The sequence below is a fragment of the Perca flavescens genome, chromosome 10 (assembly GCF_004354835.1).
Source record: "Perca flavescens isolate YP-PL-M2 chromosome 10, PFLA_1.0, whole genome shotgun sequence".
NCBI lineage: Eukaryota > Metazoa > Chordata > Actinopteri > Perciformes > Percidae > Perca > Perca flavescens.
Window position 1 is genome coordinate 32,438,968 of NC_041340.1, and position 17,386 is coordinate 32,456,353.

At 40.5% G+C, this 17,386-nt stretch overlaps 1 protein-coding gene across 3 annotated transcripts in view; it reads left to right on the forward strand.

Moving 5' to 3' along the window:
- The window catches only part of LOC114563068 (centrosome and spindle pole associated protein 1), a 33,946-nt gene extending 17,037 nt beyond the window's left edge, over positions 1-16,909 (forward strand). The window contains exons 11-28 of one of the 3 annotated variants that reach the window (XM_028589847.1): positions 915-1,033; positions 1,174-1,315; positions 2,717-2,828; positions 4,682-4,829; positions 6,162-6,344; positions 6,762-6,874; positions 7,149-7,298; positions 7,515-7,661; positions 8,943-9,056; positions 9,201-9,267; positions 9,529-9,655; positions 10,726-10,865; positions 10,956-11,084; positions 12,326-12,366; positions 12,466-12,523; positions 15,246-15,355; positions 15,454-15,610; positions 16,468-16,909. In XM_028589847.1, coding sequence (XP_028445648.1) covers positions 915-1,033; positions 1,174-1,315; positions 2,717-2,828; positions 4,682-4,829; positions 6,162-6,344; positions 6,762-6,874; positions 7,149-7,298; positions 7,515-7,661; positions 8,943-9,056; positions 9,201-9,267; positions 9,529-9,655; positions 10,726-10,865; positions 10,956-11,084; positions 12,326-12,366; positions 12,466-12,523; positions 15,246-15,355; positions 15,454-15,610; positions 16,468-16,640 — 2,230 coding nt within the window. In that variant the 3' untranslated portion in view covers positions 16,641-16,909. The remainder of the gene's footprint in view (positions 1-914; positions 1,034-1,173; positions 1,316-2,716; positions 2,829-4,681; positions 4,830-6,161; positions 6,345-6,761; positions 6,875-7,148; positions 7,299-7,514; positions 7,662-8,942; positions 9,057-9,200; positions 9,268-9,528; positions 9,656-10,725; positions 10,866-10,955; positions 11,085-12,325; positions 12,367-12,465; positions 12,524-15,245; positions 15,356-15,453; positions 15,611-16,467) is intronic. The other 2 variants (XM_028589849.1, XM_028589850.1) reach the window with 2 other exon arrangements.
- The last annotated feature ends 477 nt before the right edge of the window (positions 16,910-17,386 follow it).

Sequence of the window (17,386 nt, forward strand, 5' to 3'; positions counted from 1 at the left end):
ACTGTACTTAAAGGTCCAATGTGTAGGAATTTCTCCCATCTAGTGTTGAGATCATATATCGCAATCAACTCTCTCGCGCCACACAGTTCAAAGTACGTATTACGGTTTTGTGAACCGTGCCACCCCTAATAATTAGACATGGTAACTCTGGATTCCATGCATGCATCTTCTCCTGTGGATCTCCTGGGGATCTCCTGTGGATCTCCTGTGCCTGTGAAGGCAATGTGAATCCAAAAAAGCAGCGTTTCATTAAGATCTTAAGGATTTTAACTTTAAACTCTGTGGTCCCAAGCAGTTTTGACAGCTGGTTATTTTTTTAGATATTTGACATGTTTTTTTGTTTTTTTTTAATCATGGTGAAAAATAAACTTCAGTATAAAGTAACTTTTAACTCAAGATTACTTTGGTTTAGTTGGTTAACCTTGTACTTAAAGTACCTTAAAAGAAAGTCTTTCTCACCACTCGAGGTTTCGACCTAAAAGGGAGTTTTTCCTCACCACTGTCGCAGTAAATGCCTGGAATTGTTGGGTCTTTGTAAATTATAGAGTGTGGTCTAGACCTACTTGATCCAATGTTTCCTTTAGGAATGTCCTTTTAGAAATGGGGGCAGGTCTTTCCGAACAACAGCGCCTGCCCTATTTCTGATACCGTGGCGGCAGAAATTCTGCCATGGCGGGCCGCCACTACAAAATCAACAGAGGAAACACTGCTATCTGTAAAGTGCCTTGAGATAACTTGTTATGATTTGATACTAGAAATAAAATCAAATACTGTGTATGTCTTATACTATAATATAGAATGCCTAACTCTTCAAATACAGCCAGAAAAGACCTGCAGAAAGTTTTAGATTTGCAAATGGGATACTGTGTAAGTTAACATCATTGATTATTTGATATCCTACTTTATATCTTCAGAATGCCGTTGTTCCCTCCTCATCCTCCCTCCACTCTCGGTGAAGCCTACAGAAACCCATATGGAGAGCCCCATCACTACTATGGCACCAGAAACCAGCTCGACCCAAACATGGCCTACTGTAAGCACTGGTCTAAAAACAACTTTCTTGGCTATGGTATTACGTCACACATAGTAAACATATTGGTAGTAGGCTCTACAAATGCTACATTCAGCATCATATTATCGTAAGTTTAATGTGTGTTCAATTTTTGTGTCCAGATGGTCACTTGTCTGTTCCGGGTGCCGGCCTTCCCATGTCCTACTGGAACGTACCACCGGGGGGAGCTCTGCCCAGCCAGTTTGGTGATCACAGCCCTCACAGCCAGCACAGTGGTAGCAGCTTCCCTGAGCCTCCAATACAGTAAATATCTGCCCTTCACTGTTCAGTACTTTTGGCCTGGGAAGAAGGTCAATCATCACAATTCTTTTGGTCAATATTGAAAGAAATCGCAATTATTGTAACACGATTATTCACTGACTTTTGGAAAGATGTTGCATTTATTGAATTTAAAAACAGTGGAACAGTTCAAACAAATCAACAGTGACTACATTTACAAGCTGTCAATTTTCGGGTTATGGTCGGGTTAAGGTCACTATTCGGGTTTCTGAAACATTCGGAATAACCCGTTTACATGCATGAGCAGAGAGAGTTACTCCTGTATACATGGAATTTGTAATCAATTGGCAATATCCCGATGTAAACGGCGATGCACGGTTAGCGTCTGGACGTACGGACAACCTTAAGACGCAATAACTTTTTGGTCACCTTCTTATAAATCTCACTATCTCGGTACATTCTGCCGTCAACAAAAGACATTATATTCATGGTTTTCACCACACTAATAAAGAAATTGGTTTCCTCCTCGCTCAAAGTGTGGTGCTGTGCTGCGTCTCGCCATGTTTACCTCTACTTCTTGTTTACTTCCGGTATACTGCGCGCAGGTTTTCTGCATTGACATATATATAACTATATTATTAGAGTATATTATTATTATTATTATTATTATTATTATTATTATTATTATTATAACTATGTTTTCTGGCGCATACAAGAAGTTCCTCTACTCAAAAGACCAAGATTCCTTGCGAATAGAACATGCGCAGAACACAAATCAATGTTCCTTTTGATGGGGATATGCCGATACGCGTTTACATGACCAAAATTTCAGGTTAGAAAAGGGGTAACCCAGGTAGCATATTCTGGTTTTTAAAAACCGGAATATGAGCATATTAGTTTTTTTGCCGGTGTTTACATGGCCATGCGCGACCGGGTTATTGCTAATATTCCGGTTTTGAACAGGTTATTGGCTGCATGTAAACGTAGTCAGTGAAAACACCTTGAACTGTGAACTTTTCCCTGAACACAAGACACAGTCAGAGTTTACTTGCAAAACGTAATGAGCTAAATAATCATTTTTCTCGATTGCATTGATTTTGGGATCCGAAATCGCGATCAAAATTTGATTAATTGCACAGCCCTACTGTCAACTCATTTCAATGAAACTAATATGCATATAAGCAAAAACAACAAGGGCAAATGGCAACCTATTCCAATCTGCTTTACCATTTCTAACCTGACAGAATGGACATGGTAGCACGTTTTATGTTTTATGTCCCATATATTGGAGAGTTGACTGGTGACCATAATGGAATTGCTTGTGTTGAGTAAAACTGACTTGTCATTTTAGCGTGATTTGTAATAAAACACGGTGACAGGACGAAAGAACAAAATCATGGTGTGATTCTGCAACTCTCCTGACAGGCCTAGCAATGGGGCTGCTGCTGTCGACTCACAAGTCAGGGTTTTCCCTTCTGACAGATCCAGATTAACCCAGGACAGGATTTTGAGCTACAGGGAGTCTTTGAAACAACAGGTAGGTTAAACCTCCCTTTTGCCTTCATCATCCATTAGAATTATTCTATATAACACCAGGAACTTTTGTGCTGATGTGTAGATCTAGTGACTGTATTATAATAACAAACAAGTATGCGGATGAAATTTCCAATTTGTACTTGTCTTAGAATAAATCCAAACAATGATTGGCAGGTTGAGGCTTGAGTTAGAAGCACAGCAAAACGTTGATGGATGTGGATTTAATCTAAATTGATCAAAAAAGCAGATGGAACACCTCTTCATTCTGTTATGTCTTAACATTTTTAGAGGATGCTGTTAATAATGCTAATTTAAACGGAGAAAATATGCATTTAAAGATTAAGGTTTTGAGCATTGATGGTTAAAGATGGTAAAGGATTTGTACATTCATGTTCTTGGATAACTAGTGATGGCCAAGCATTTTCTTTATTTTCTGAGCCCACTAGATGGCGCTCTCTGTTCAACAAAGGGTCGAAAGCACACTGATCTGCTATTCCTTGAGGCTTTTTCTTTAAAGGCTCTGAGACACCAACCCGACAGCCGACCGTCGGCAGAAAAGGCAGTCGGACTGATCAGTCTCCCCGAGGCGGTCAAAAAACGTGCCTCGGAACACCCTGAAGCGACGCCGACTCTAGCGTACGTTCTGCGCGTTCTACGGAACATCTGAACAGAGCACGCTGTCGTCAGTCATTGTTTTCATCAGAGTGTTGACAGTAGTCAATCGTTGTCATTACTTGATAATCAGGTTGGTGTGTCAGCGCCTTTTAAACAAGTGTGCCATTTAGTGGGCTCAGAAAATAAAGGAAATGCTTCACGGAGCTTCATGAAGCGTCATTTGGCCATCACTATGGATACCTTTAACACATTGCAACCTTCATAATGGGGTAAACCCACAATATGGGTTGTGTACGAAGAGCATCACCTTGGCTCGCGTCCTATTTGGTTGGAAACAACATTGTTAGGGATTACAGAATACTGTGGTTGCAGGTAACTTTTAACTTTCACTGCATCCTAGTCTGTCATGTTGGCAGCAAGCTTCCAGGAGATGCAACAGCGAGCTTAACAACAAGGTAAAATGGACCTAGTTAAGACTAAAAGCTATAGTGTAAGTTTAGTTACACCACGCCCTTAGATCCTCAGTCATTTGTCCATAGAGTTGGCTGTAGAAGTGTCCCACTTATCAGCTGTTTCTTCATGTCCCAGTGCCACCTCAATCCCATCCCAGTCCTTCATCTTTCTCCTCTAGTGGCTCTATGATGCTGAAGCTACAAAGATCCTCTCTACTAGCCCCTTAAGCTAGCATTTTTGTGCCACTGCAGGCTCGCACAAAGCTTGACCAGGTGGCTCTTCATCACTGATGTATTTGGGTTGTATGTTGAGCTGATGTTGGAACTTAATTCTGTTATTCGAAAAGTCACTGTGTTCAAAATACAATTTTTTTTCTATATTAGGACTAGGGTTAGGCGGTATCCAAATTTTGATACCGTCAAACTTCCTCCCTATTTTACCGCGGTATACAGTATTACCGTGACTAATTAAAAATTATGACGCAAGTCTCAAACGGCGTCACCAAACTGTTGGCTTCCGCACCGTTCAGAAACTGATTACCAAAAACTAATACTGAAACAATAATAACATAACAACAACTTACAAAAAAACTACTTTCTCTTCCACACTGTCACGTGATGACAACCACACATAATTACATAAATTATATTTAATATTTAATCAATCCGTTGGAAATAATTGTACTTCCACCAAGCAGGAGAAGATGCAGTGAAGAACCCTGCGTTCCGTGAGTAACTATTTGTCATTTGAGGATTTGGATGTAACTCAGAAAATCCTGTACTGCAGATCCAGGAGCAACAGGAACAGAGGCGTCTAGAGAGGGACGAGAGGGAGCGCCACGAGGCCCGCCTGGAGGCCGACATGAGGAAGCACCAGCCCTGGGGCCGAGGAGGCGGAGGAGCCCCGCTCAGAGACAGCACTGGAAACCTCATCGGTACGTCCCACAGCATGGTGTCACACAAGTCAAGTTTATTTATACAGCACATTTCATACGACAGGCGCAAACTCAATGTGCTTCAAAATAAAAGCAAGCAAGAGAAAATACAAGATAACATATAAGATAAGGAGGTGTTACATATATGGAAACATGTAAGATTAAATAAAAACAAGGTAACAAGATAAAATAGTATTTACAATAAAAATAGAATAAAATTAGTATGTATTATCTTTAGGGCTGTCAAAAATTAACGCGTTAATTTTTTAATATTTAACTCGTTAAAAAAAATTTACGAAATTAACACAGCTGTGTTTGTTTACTTCATGTGGTGGCTGAGAAACGTAATACGCCTCCATAACAGCAGGCGGCGCTACTCTGTATTGTTGCCCAAGTAATGAAAACCAGCAGCTGATTGGACGAACGCGTCACATGGGTTTGTTTTCTCCGGAAATCCAAAGCCAGACTGTCATGGCGGCCGTTCAGAATACGATCTCATATTGTACTAAAATAGTTAAACAGAAACATGTTTCTGAAAACATTTTAAGCGAGAAATAGGCCGTGCAGTTGCTGAATCTGTCTTCATTTCAGCTCAACAAAGGTCAGTTTAGAAGATTTTCGTCAGATTTTGAGAGACTCTAGTCACCTCATCCTGCTCGCCATTTCCGGGTGAGTCCCGACTGCCCTGCCGGCGACTGAACATAGGCTCGTTGGAGATGAACTGCGCCTCGCCTGTAAAGGAGACGAGAGCAGGCGACAGCAGCCGGGGACGGTGACAAAAATCTGCTCTCAAGTCAGACAGTTTCTAGCCGTTTCAGCAGCCTTCAGCAGGACTAAGCCAAATTGTTGCTGCTGTTGTTCTGAAAGATATTAAACATTCTGAACTTAGCAGAACCTTTCCTTGTTTGTTTTTTTCTTCATATTTGCAAAGTTAAGTGATTTAGCATTTAAATATCCATTATTATAAGCTTCAGTCTCAATTTAAAAAAAGCGATTAATTACAGCAAATTGTGCAATTAATTAGTGAATTTTTTTTAATTGATTGACAGCCCTAATTATCTTATTAAAAAAGGAATGATATTAATAAAAATGCTAATTCTATGATAAAGCATTTACCCGTTAACTACACACTTTTCACCTAACTTAAAGCTTGAGAAAAAAAATTGTTTTTAGTCTGCTTTTAAAAGAAGATACTGATGGAGCAGACCTTAGTTCATGTACAGTGTGTGAAAGGTATTTTCTTGTTTTACAACTTTTTGTTCTGAAAGATAATTACACGCACTCTATTGTCCACTAATGATAAGTTGATGTTATTGTTGTTGTTGTGGCCAGCTGACCTCAACCAGATGCACAAACTGAATGAGGAGGCCTACATCAACCCGGAGCAGTGGCAGAGGAGAGCCACGGCTGCAATGACGGCCCGCCAGGCGGAGCTCCCTGACCCCAATGACAGGCTCTCTGTCTCTGGTACTGTAGCAGAGCGCGGTAGCCATGACACTAGCGACAGGCTCTCTGGTACAGTAGCCATCGTTTTTTTTTTTTTTTTTTTTTTTTGCAATGTATTGTAGCCTTGCACATTAGAACACCTCTCGCATCACAGCCTGCACTGGAACATGCAACATTTGAAAGTAACAGAGATATTTTAATCATACCTTCCACACCGTCACGAAGCACTGTAAAATACAAAGACAACAGAGGGACACTGCTGCTTTTACAAATGCCTAGAGAAGCATTCAGGTCTACGTACAAAGCGTCATATTTGCTTCTGGACTGAGAAATGCACACTAGCACCAGAGCATGGCAGCAAAGGTTTGTGCTCCACGTTCTAACATACTGATGTCCTCAGCTACTGCTCGGGGAGATTTTTATTTAGAAAAGAAGGTTCTCTGGTGCTACTCGCGTAGAATTCACTCATGTTTCTGTCTTTTGTAGGTTTTACCCATGCCCAAACCCCCCAGTTTGCCCGAGGCAATGTTTTTTCCAACCAGCCCAGCCAACAACAGCTCCACGAGCAGGACAAGTACAAAGCTTACCTCAAACAGCAGGTACCGCTCCAAACTACTTTTTACTGTCTTGTCTTATGGTAGGATGTCTCGTTGGGTATCACTTCTGCTGGCAGCCGTCCATCCTCTGGACATTCTGTTCTCTAGAAATTTGGCCAGCTGCCTGTAGAAAAGTGCGAGTAAATTTGATTTCACCAGCACCATTTAGAAGGTTTGTTTCAGGCCGTGCTTGAAGTTTTGCAAGTAAAATTAATTTTTTGGGGTTGTGTTAATGGATTCATCTTTTTTTTTTTTTTTTTTTTTTTTTTTTTAATAGATTGAGGAGAAAATGCGTAAAAAGGCGGAGGAGAGGGAACAGACAAGATTGGAGGAGGAGAAAGAGGAGAAGAGGCTGGCGGAGCAGAGGGCTCGCATCCAGAGGGAGTATGATGAAGAACAAGAGAGGAAGAAACGGAAGGAAATGGAGGTGAGCAGCTTAAAAACTAAGTCACACTTGTGTTTTAATAATTGCACTTGATCCCTTAATTATTATTAAATACTACTCTGCAGGAAAATGTGATAACATTTGCATTTCATTAAATATGGCAAGAAGTTAAAGTTGACTCTCCAATTCTCGCCCCTTTCCCCTCCCTTGCCCCTTTTTATCTATCGCTGCCGTGCTCTTTTTTTTCCTGTCTCTCAGCAAAAGGCCAAGAATGAAGAGCTGATTAAGCTAGCTGAACAGAGGAAGAACGAAGTGGAGAGAGAGAAGAAGGAAGCAGAAGAGAAGGAGAGCAGAGCAGCACTGAGAAGAGAGTACGAGAGGGAGAGGCAGGCTCGGGTGGAGGAGGTTCGTTTACTCCACACTGCAATTGAGAGTTTATTTAATAATTATTATTATCTTTTTAAGATTATTACCACTAGAAAGGCCAGCATTCCATTTACTCCTATAACCGGCGAGCGGTTAATATTTTTCCGCTGCTGAAAAAGGGTCAGCTCTGACAAATATGGCATTTCTTGAAGCAGTCAAGTTATTAATTTTGATCTATTTTTGTAACTGACCGAAGTTGGAGAAACAACCTTTGTTTTACTGTCTATGGAGCTAGCTGACGTTATCTACATCTGAGCTACTGTGCATGTGCGAGTGCAATCAAAGATAGTACAGAAGAAGAAAAGAGGTCTCACTCTGTAGCTAAACAGAGACCAGGTGAAAAGAGGATCTGCAGCAGTGAGAGAGAGCTGTGCAGTACAACAAAAATATGGTGTTTTTTGAAAATTAAACCATGTAAACCTATTCTAGTACAACCTTAAAATACAATTATGAACCTGAAAATGAGCATAATATGGACGCTTTAATCTTCTGCAGACTTAGGGAGTTGCGTGAGAGCCAAGGTCACTTTCATACCCTGCGCTACACTTCTCGCACTTGCAAAACACTGCACCATTGTCCTCTCTGCCCCCTCCGGTCAGACAAGACCTTTCTCAGTTCCCAATCATTCCCCGGGTGCCAATATCCCATACTCTCTTTATAATGTCTTATCACTTTAAAAACCAGATGGTCTCTCATAACCCAGAGAAGCAGAGACGATAAGGTCAGCTCATGAACTCTAAAACATCTCACTTTATTCTCACCAAATATATTCCTACAGTACCACAGCGGATCAACAACAGAACAGTGGTCTGCATCCTTTAACAGTGTTGCTCTGCTTGTCAAGAGTTGATGTTTTTCTTAGGATCATTTTGCAGGTGATCTCAGACAAAAGTTTCATTTACATTAAGATCTACACCACATAGTTCTACAGTGAGCAGCGATTCATTCTTGGGCTTCAGCGGACTCAGCGTCTCAGAGCAGAGAATACTGCTTATTTTTTCACAAATTTTAAACCTAATTGTTTATACTTTGCGATTATTTTTATTTATTTTTTTAAATCATTCAGATCTGGCTAGGTGGTTAATACCACATTTCCTGTGGTGTGACAGTCTAAGGACACATTTTGTTTTATTTTACCAGGACTTTAATATTCTCTCTTTGGCAGTCTTGAGTCACACAGACAGACAGTGGGTGACAACCATCAAGTTACATTTTTATTTTATGAAATTCTTATGCAGTCCATGACCGCTGTGTTCTTAGATCTGCAGGGAGCCCTCACCTCCGATCCCCGCTCTGCAGAGGAAACATGGGCTACACCAGTACACCCCCAGGCCCCCCACTGTTGACAGCCAGCATTCAATTGCCCCACTGTCTGTGAGTCTCACACACACACACACACACACACACACACACACACGCCCAGACAGTTTTTGTCTCCGTATAAAAGAGGATATGTATATATTCTCTCCCCCTTTGGGTATTTCTATTTGAATACCTTTTCACTTTTCTATCTTTCAGGAGCGCTCTTTATCTGGTCTCCAGTCCCCTCCAGTCCCTGCTTGTAGGAATCAGCTCCGAGCTGCAGGTACTGTATCAGCTAGGCAGTCAAAAAATGGGATCGAAGCGTCGCACGTTCTTTGAGCCAAACACTAAGACACTGCAGATGTGTCAATTTAACCCTGTCCCGTGGACAGGGTTAAATTGTTTCAACAGGCAGTAACATTTGTTTCACAGTTCCTGGACCGTTTACTTAAGGTGTCACATCTGTGATGTTAACTTGTAGTTTAAACTGTTGTTATTGGTATTAAAAGCACTGTTTCAGATTGGACTGTTTGTGTGTTTTCAGGTGACCAGCACAAAGTGTTCAGTGAGCTGTCAGCACTGCGTCGGCAGCTTCGCAGTGAACAGAAACGGCTGGAGGGCCGTCTGCAGCAGGGCGACTGGGAGGAACTAGACTCTGCTCTGAGTGACAGGTCGGTGTGGGTATAAATTGGTTAGCAAGCGAGCAGAGAAGTTGAAACAGTGAATGATAAATGGTTGAAAAATAGTGTTTATTTCGTCAGACGAGAATAAATATGTTCGTCAACGACCTTTTTGGACTTAGACGAGACGATGACGAGACTGAGCCAATGTCCAAAAGCGCTGACTAAGACTAAATTAACGTGCGTTATTGTTGACGAAAAAAGACAAGACTAAAATGTTTTGCATAAAATAAAAACTAAGATAAAATCTCTCTTCATTTTCGTCTACAATCGCCTCTACTTTTCCATCATGAGATAGAATATTCAGCTGTTACTAAGGTAGCTGTTACTAGATAGCCGAAAGCAAGCACGTGGTTTTGGTTTGGTAGGGACAGAGAGCCAATATGCACATTTGTGTGCGTGAGTCTCTTTTTGTAGAAACACACACACACACACACACACACACACAAATAGGGCTTTTGCATTCTCTGTAGTGACATCGCAAAGCTTTTACTTCATTCACCATGTATTTGCTTATACAATTTTCCTAAAACAGGGCATATTACTTTTTCTCTGATTTTAAGCAGATGTTTTAAATTTGATTTTAGTGACCAAAGTCAAGACAAATAATAATTAAAAAAATAGATATAGTACACTTTCACAATATATGTTACAAGAAAACAACTGGATAATAACTTCTCTAAAGCTCTGGCCTCTCTGTCAGTCTGTTGCTTTTAAACTGCACAACTCAAGAGTTTCCTGCAACAACAAAAAAATGGTGGCACAGCAATGCTCTAGCATTAAGCTTGTCTTATCTTTATCTCATCTCATAAACTTTCACTTAATTCTTTTTTTAAACTGTTCAGGATCTTACAGTCAGACTGTCTGTGTCTCTGTGCTTTATGCCATTATACATTTCTGCCCTATCTATTGCCATTTCTGATTAAAGAGCTGTGAGCCATGGTTTGCTCTTATTTCTCAGACTTTATGGTTTAACGTATGGTATAACGAGTGTGAGGATTCTGCTGTGCCATATGAGTGACTGATGCCAAATTTGTGTGTTCTTGTCTTTCTTTGTGCAGACATCGGGAGCGTCCCCCGGTGGGCGTGTTTGATATGGCCAGGCTGCGGCTCCAGGCGCCGGTCCGAAGGCCCAACTCCAGAAACATGGAGCCTAGAAACCTGATGCAAATCCACGACCCCCTTCAGCTCAAATACACAGGTAATACACAAGTCCTACCCTCTGACTTGTATTCTGCTGCAAACCAACCTTATTAGCTGTGACTGGTTTGTATGTGTGCTTGTGAGTCAGACAGTGAGTCCAGGCTGGGCTTCAGTGAGGTTCCTAAGAGGGAGGAAGTGGGTGTGGCCAATGGGAGAAGGCGGGACTACAGGGATCCATATCACCAGTTCAGCAGCCAGAGGTCTACAATCCAGGACGGTCAGAGCTCACTGCATTTCTTATGTTTGAAAATGTTTTTTTTCATTGAGCCAAAGATTATTGTACAGACAGTAACCTAGTCAAGTCGATGTTCTTTTTTTTTCTTCATTTTTTTTAAGAAACGTGCAAGTAAGATTACAATCATTAATCCGTATATAAAATATTTGGCACAGAAAGACAGAGCTAAAATAAAACATACACCTCACTGCATTTCATATAGTCCTATTTATTTCTTTGTAGTAGTTTTAATTAGAGATGTATCTGGGGTAGAACAGCTTATTTCAATTATATTAAATAAAAAATTATTGAATCTCTAAGTTTCTAATGTGGATGTTGAGGATGAATGTCTCCTCTATATGGCATGTTATCTGAATCTGGGTGATAAAATCTAATCCACATCCATTTTGTATTTACACCTGGTATTAATAAGCAATTCTGCCCCCACTGTGATTAGATCTTAATATGCAAACTAGTTAGGTGGGGCTGGCAGGCTTGTCAACAAACGTGAGGAGTTGCATTTGTTGACCCGACTAAATGGTGATCTGAAGACAAAGACAATGCTTCACAATGCAGCTTCCTTTGGCCATCACTGGAGTAAAAGGATGTTCAAAGAAGCAACGATTTGTAAAGGAATCACTTCATTTTTAGTTCACTTTACTTCACTACATGCCCCCCCCAATTATTCAGATCAGATCACAGATCCAGATGTAGATCACATGTTAATGCCAGTTGTATATGGTCTATAGTTTTAGATATTTCTGTGGTAGTCTATTGTATATCCACTTCCAGGATTGCTCCAGTGCCACAGGAAATTCCTACAGATGCATGTCTTTTCACTGATGTCCGTTTCCTTCTTCTTTCTTTGTGTTGGCATTCTAAACTCCGGTGGATTTCTGAGCACTATGGTTAACTGCTCCTCAGATCTCTGCAGGGTAAATCCAGACAGCTAACTAGACTATCTGTCCAATCTAAGTCTTCTGTCGCACGACTAAAACTACTTTTGAACGTACACGTGTTCGACCAAAACAAGTTCCTTCACAAGGCTATTTTGCAGCAGCTCCGTGCGGAGCTTAGCACCACCCCAGACGATTGTGATTGGTTTAAAGAAATGCCAATAAACCAGAGCACGTTTTTCTCCCATCCCGGAATGCTGTGTGGACTAACCAGAAGGTCTAGCAAAGCGAGACTATTTCTGTGGTAGTAAAAAAAAAAAAGACAATTTTGTTATTCTTGTGTTGCAGATTATTTTGACCTGTCCCCACTGCAGCAAAATGATTACATGGTGAGTTGAATTTAAATACATAAATACATATATATTTACTGTAACGACTAACTAGCAACTGTTGGAGTGGAATTGTGAAAATAGTTGTTTATGTTACAGAGGAGTGTGATGGGGTCTGCAAGAGGTTCTCTGTTGGACTCAGAGAGTGCTTTCATTGGTAAGACCGCCCTGATGCAGATATTATGATGAAGGCCTTTTTACGGTCATTATTTGTATCACAACATAGAATATTTTTCATCATAGAGGTGCGGACATTTGAGAATAATTTGGAGTTGTGGATCTCTCGGTTTCACAACACACAGCCACCCGAAGCTCTTAGAGCCACTACAGAACTGATGTATTGTTTTCTTCCCCGGGACACAAACATCCTTTTACTGCCACCGGTCTTGATTCAGATTTGAGAGCTTGACAGCTCGTATTACTGAAGGATGTGACCACGATTGACATGTTAAACTTAAAAAAAAAAAAAAATTCTATTGGCTTAAAGTTAATATTTTTATCCTTTTTTAAACACAATGAGATCATCTGCTTGGGTTTCATCTAAAACAAGTGCAATGTTCCTACAACTTAAGAGCCAAACGGGTACTAAATTATGAATCTTCACGGCTTGACATGATTTAAGGTAACTGAACTGGCATCTATTAAGTATAAAGGACAGCCAATTTAAAGGTCCCATGGCAAAATTTCACTTTGAATTTATTTATTTTTTTTAATTTTTTTTTACATTAATATGAGTTCCCCCCAGCCTGCCTATGGTCCCCCAGTGGCTAGAAATGGTGATAGGTGTAAACCGAGCCCTGGGTATCCTGCTCTGCCTTTTGAGAAAATGAAAGCTCAGATGGGCCAATCTGGAATCTTCCCTTTTTGACGTCATAAGGGGAAAGGTTACCTCCCCTTTCTCTGCTTTGCCCACCCAGAGAATTTGGCCCACCATTGAGAAAGAGAGAGACATTATGGCTTGCAAACGAGCAAAGCGCCTGCTTTAAATGTTCCTTAATAGCATTTAAAGCAGGGGCGTCAAACTCATTTTCACTATGGGCCACACTGGGAAAAGAGAATCACACAAAGGGCCGGACATTTAAAGTTTATTGACATGCTTTTGTTACTGCATGTCACTTTTTTAAAACATTTTGGTAGCTTTTTTCCTAATTTTTGTCGTTTTTGTTCAGACTTTTTTGTGGCTTTCTCAGACATTTGTCACCTTTTTTGTAAATGTATTACTTTTTGCAAAAAAAATTATGCTTTTTGTCACATTTTTGTTGACATGAAGCCCTACAAAAGTCATCAAAAGAGTTCCTTAGCCATCATAGAATTTAGCAAATCAAGCAAAACAATGATTACATTTTATTTAAATTAAACAACCTGTTTCTCAGCCTTATTTATGAAAACTCTGCTTTTATTTAAGCTTATTTTAGTCTTAGAGTTGACAAATCTTCAATATTCTGCTTTGAATGTCAGGATATTGCAGTTTTTTGTTTGCCGCACAACTAGGCGGGCCAAAATTTATTGTGAACCCAAATTGATATGTGGGCCGGATTTAAATCTGTAAGGGGCCGGATTTGGCCTGCGGGCCTTGAGTTTGACACATGTGATTTAAAGCTACAGACACAGAATTGGCACATCTTAAGGAAAGCTCATTGTGGGACTGGCTCTAGTGGCTGTAATTCTGCACCAAGGCTGAATTTCGGGAAAGAGAATTCAGATACAGTATTAGGGGACCACTAAGGTCTATATAAAAGAGACTTCAGATACAGTATTAGGGGACCACTAAGGTCTATATAAAAGAGACTTCAGATACAGTATTAGGGGACCACTAAGGTCTATATAAAAGAGACTTCAGATACAGTATTACAGGACCACTAAGGCCTATATAAAAGCATCCAAAAAGCAATCAATTACAGTCTACTGATGGTACTTGTTGATTTTTTTTTTTGCTTTTTGTCGGTTGTCTGCTGTGTTCAGACTTCGCTGTGTTCAGACTTCGCTATATATATATATATATATATATATATATATATATATATATATATATATATATATATATATATATATATATATATATATATATATATATATATATATATATACACACACACACACACACACACACAGAAGTTTGGACACACCTTCTCATTCAATGTGTTTCTTTATTTTCATGACTATTTACACTGTATATTCTCACTGAAGGCATCAAAACTATGAATGAACACATATGGAATTATGTACTTAACAAAAAAGTGTGAAATAACTGAAAACATGTCTTATATTTTAGATTCTTCAAAGTAGCCACCCTTTGCTTTTTTGATACCTCTGCTGATAACTCTTGGTTTTCTCTCAATGAGCTTCATGAGGTAGTCACCTGAAATGGGTTTTCACCTCACAGGTGTGCTTTGTCAGGGTTAATTAGTGGAATTTTTTCCCTTATTAATAAAAAAGTACATAATTCCATATGTGTTTATTCATAGTTTTGATGCCTTAAGTGAGAATCTACAATGTAAATAGTCATGAAAATAAAAAGGAAACTCATTGAATGAGAAGGTGTGTCCAAACTTTTGGCCTGTATTTGCTGATAAAAACCATGTGTAGCACTAAATAATAATATCAAAGAGGTGATACATCGGGATATCGATTCGAATCGTTGACAGGATAATCGTAATCGAATTGTGAGACCAGTGAAGCGTCACACCCCTAGTATTTTATATATAAGTATCTAGTATCACCAGGTTAAAGTAAATACAGTATAGAGGAGTGGAACTAAGTGGGAGGGAAGATGTGGGGACAACAAACGATAGCAGAAGTGCATCCTCTCCAAGTTTGTGTAGTTGAGATGACTGTGGGCTAATTTAGCTTTTGGCTGTCTGTGTGTGCGGTGTGTTGAGACCCCCTAGGCGATGCCTTTCCAGTGCCGCGCACCCCAGAGCTTGAAAAAGCTCCTCTGCTGTCAGCCAGAGAGAGGAGGCGGCTGGCCAAACAGCCCCGGCACCCCCAGGTACCCTGCTTCACACAGCACCCGCTCCTCGCAGGTTTCTGACGCTCGGCGGAGCTTTAAGGGTTTGGTCTTATCGTCGTGTCCTGCGCTTGTTTCAGGATGGAGCTGCTTCCAGCCGGCCCTTTGGCCAACACGAGGACTACTCCCTCCACACAGGTACCAGCCGGCAGCAGGAAGCGGAGCCCAGCGGTGAGGGGGGGAGCCGGTACAGGACAGATCACCTGATGGCTCTCAGTCGTCGTGGCAACACAGCTGGTACGACATGAAAGATTCAGTTCATTTCATTTTAAGTAATTCCCGTTTTGTTTAGTAGAGTATTTTTCATAGATGTCTGAATCAGGGCTTTAAAGTGCTCATATTATGCTTTTTGGCTTTTTCCCTTTCCTTTATTGTGTGCATGTTATAGGTTTACAAAGTGAAAAAACCCAAAGTCCACCCCAAAGGGACTTACCATCTCCAACAGAAAACACTCTTCACAAACTGCTTCAAACAGCTCTATTGTAGTCCAACATTTCCTTCCGTGACGAACGTGCATCACTTTGTAACACACGTTATAATGCTCGCCTAGCTGCTAGCGTGTCACGCCCTCATACTCTGCTTCTGACTGGCTAGTAGTCCTTACCTAGCTACTGCGCATGTGCGACTCCCAACAAAGATGGAACAGAAGTGAGATGTCTCACTCTGTAGCTGAAACGGAGAGCTCAACACACAGGGTGAAAAGAGGGGCTGCAGCAATGTGCAGTACAACAAAATGTTTAGTTTTTTTTGAAAATTAAACCATTTAAACCTATTCAACCTGAAAATGAGCATAATATGAGCACTTTAAAGCTGCTGTGGGTAGAATGCAAGGAAACGCCAGAATTTGGAGTAGAGTGAGACGTCTTCCTGAAGCTCTCCCTCTCCCCTCTTTGTCGTCATTAAATTCAGCCAGTATTCAAATAATCGAGGGGGACTGCTGATTCTAGTTTGATAAAGAATAGTGTTGCCATTACGATTATTTGTTTAGATATTGAACTCATTAAGTTCTGTAGCAGTCCACGCAGGGTGATACTTTGATGCAAACGACGAGGTGGGTGTTTAACTCTTTGAGCGTTTGACTCCCTGTTGTTCAGGACCAGCGGATCTGTCTGACGACAGCTCCCCCCCTCCCCGGTTTCCTCTTCACAATCTTAACCATCGGAGCTCTGTAGAAAGTGTCTCCACGGACCCCTGGACGCGGCCAGGAACATTGGACACACTGAAAGGTTTGGACCGACCATCAAGAAGGGAGCGCTTGGTGACGTAGTGCCGCGTGCCCCCCCCCGAGACTGGGAGGTGCCTTTTTCTGACCGCTCCTCTTGAAACTCTCTTAGAATCAAGAGATCATGATTTGATTTAACTTATGGCTTTATGATGGATGGATATGTCAGTATGAATGTCTGGAAAATGATAATTATGGGTATGTACTTTGTTTTAAGTCAGAGAACCTCAATACCACAGTGAGAACACACGTTGTTGTTGTACTATTTTGTTAATGACTAAATTATGTCTTAAATAAATTATATTTTAAGTATATGAACTGTATTTTGATTTTTTTGCATCCTTTGACAAGGCATCACACGCTCACATTTACAAAACTGAAACGAGATGATCCAACACATTATTTTTATATTATATAGAACTCCATCTCCATGGTTACTATGCCCACTTTTAAAAACACTAACTGTATTATAGTTAATATTATTAGATATTTTATTGCCAAGTTGGATGAGAAGATCGATACCACTCTCTTGTCTGTTTAATATGAAGCTATAGCCAACAGCCAGTTAGCTTAGCGTAGCATAAAGGCTAAAACTAAACTAAAATCTTAAAAATAAAACTCGCTAGATTGTTTCGAATTGTGTAAAGCAATTTATTACAGATCAGAATTCTGCACTCTAGGCCATGCATCATCTGCCAGTAGCGCTGCATTTAATGTCAAAGTTGTGGAAAGAAGTATTCAGTCTGAAAATGTTCCTTTCCTTAAAGCAACAAGACATTCCCTTCCACCGT